The sequence below is a fragment of the Eimeria mitis genome, genomic scaffold (assembly GCF_000499745.2).
Source record: "Eimeria mitis Houghton genomic scaffold, Emh_scaff410, whole genome shotgun sequence".
Lineage (NCBI taxonomy): Eukaryota > Apicomplexa > Conoidasida > Eucoccidiorida > Eimeriidae > Eimeria > Eimeria mitis.
The window spans coordinates 6,591-7,260 of NW_013572428.1; the positions used below are offsets into that span (position 1 = coordinate 6,591).

Consider the following 670-nt stretch of genomic DNA (forward strand, 5'->3'; position numbering starts at 1 on the left):
AAGCTGCAGCCGGCGGGAGCAGCTCTTAAGGAAGGAAGCAGCAGAAGGAGAGGGCCATGCTGCAGCAGTACTTTGGCTTGCTGCTGCTGCTGCTGCTGCTGCTGATTCTGCTGCTGCTGCTGCTGCTGCTGCTGCTAACGCTTCTGCTGCTGCCACTGCGTCATCTGCTGCTGCTGCTGCTGCTGCAGCTGGATCCTCAGCAGCAGCAGCAGCAGCAGCAGCAGCAGCAGTTTCCTGCGGCAGTGTTAATTTCTCTTCTTCTTCTGAGACAACCACATAAACAGATGCATGCAATACTTGCTGCTGTTGCTGCTGCTGCTGCTGTTGCTGCTGCTGCTGCTGCTGTTGCTGCTGCTGCTGCTGCTGTTGCTGCTGCTGCAGCATCTGTGCCTATTGCTACTGCACTCACTCCTATCTCTACTGTTGCTGCTGCTGTTGCTGCTGCTGCTGCTGCTGCTGCGTCTGCGGCTGCTGCTACTGTAGTCACTCCTGCTACTGCCGTGGTTGCTGCTGCTGCTGCTGCTGCTGCTGTTGCTTCTGCTGCTGCTGCTGCTGCTGCTGCTGCTGGGTTGGGTCTTACCGAGGAGTGCATGGACCTCCTTAACGGCGGCCTGCAGCAAAGCCATTGCTGCTGCTGCTGCTGCCGCTGCTGCTGCTGCCGCTGCTGCTG

At 58.8% G+C, this 670-nt stretch overlaps 1 protein-coding gene across 1 annotated transcript in view; it reads right to left on the reverse strand.

Annotated features, from left to right (window-relative positions):
- The window catches only part of EMH_0011300 (uncharacterized protein), a gene marked incomplete at both ends in the record, with an annotated part of 2,266 nt that extends 1,640 nt beyond the window's left edge, over window positions 1–626 (reverse strand). Inside the window, 2 exons of the mRNA XM_013499218.1 lie at window positions 72–263; window positions 410–626. Coding sequence (XP_013354672.1) covers window positions 72–263; window positions 410–626 — 409 coding nt within the window. The remainder of the gene's footprint in view (window positions 1–71; window positions 264–409) is intronic.
- Window positions 627–670: the final 44 nt, after the last annotated feature.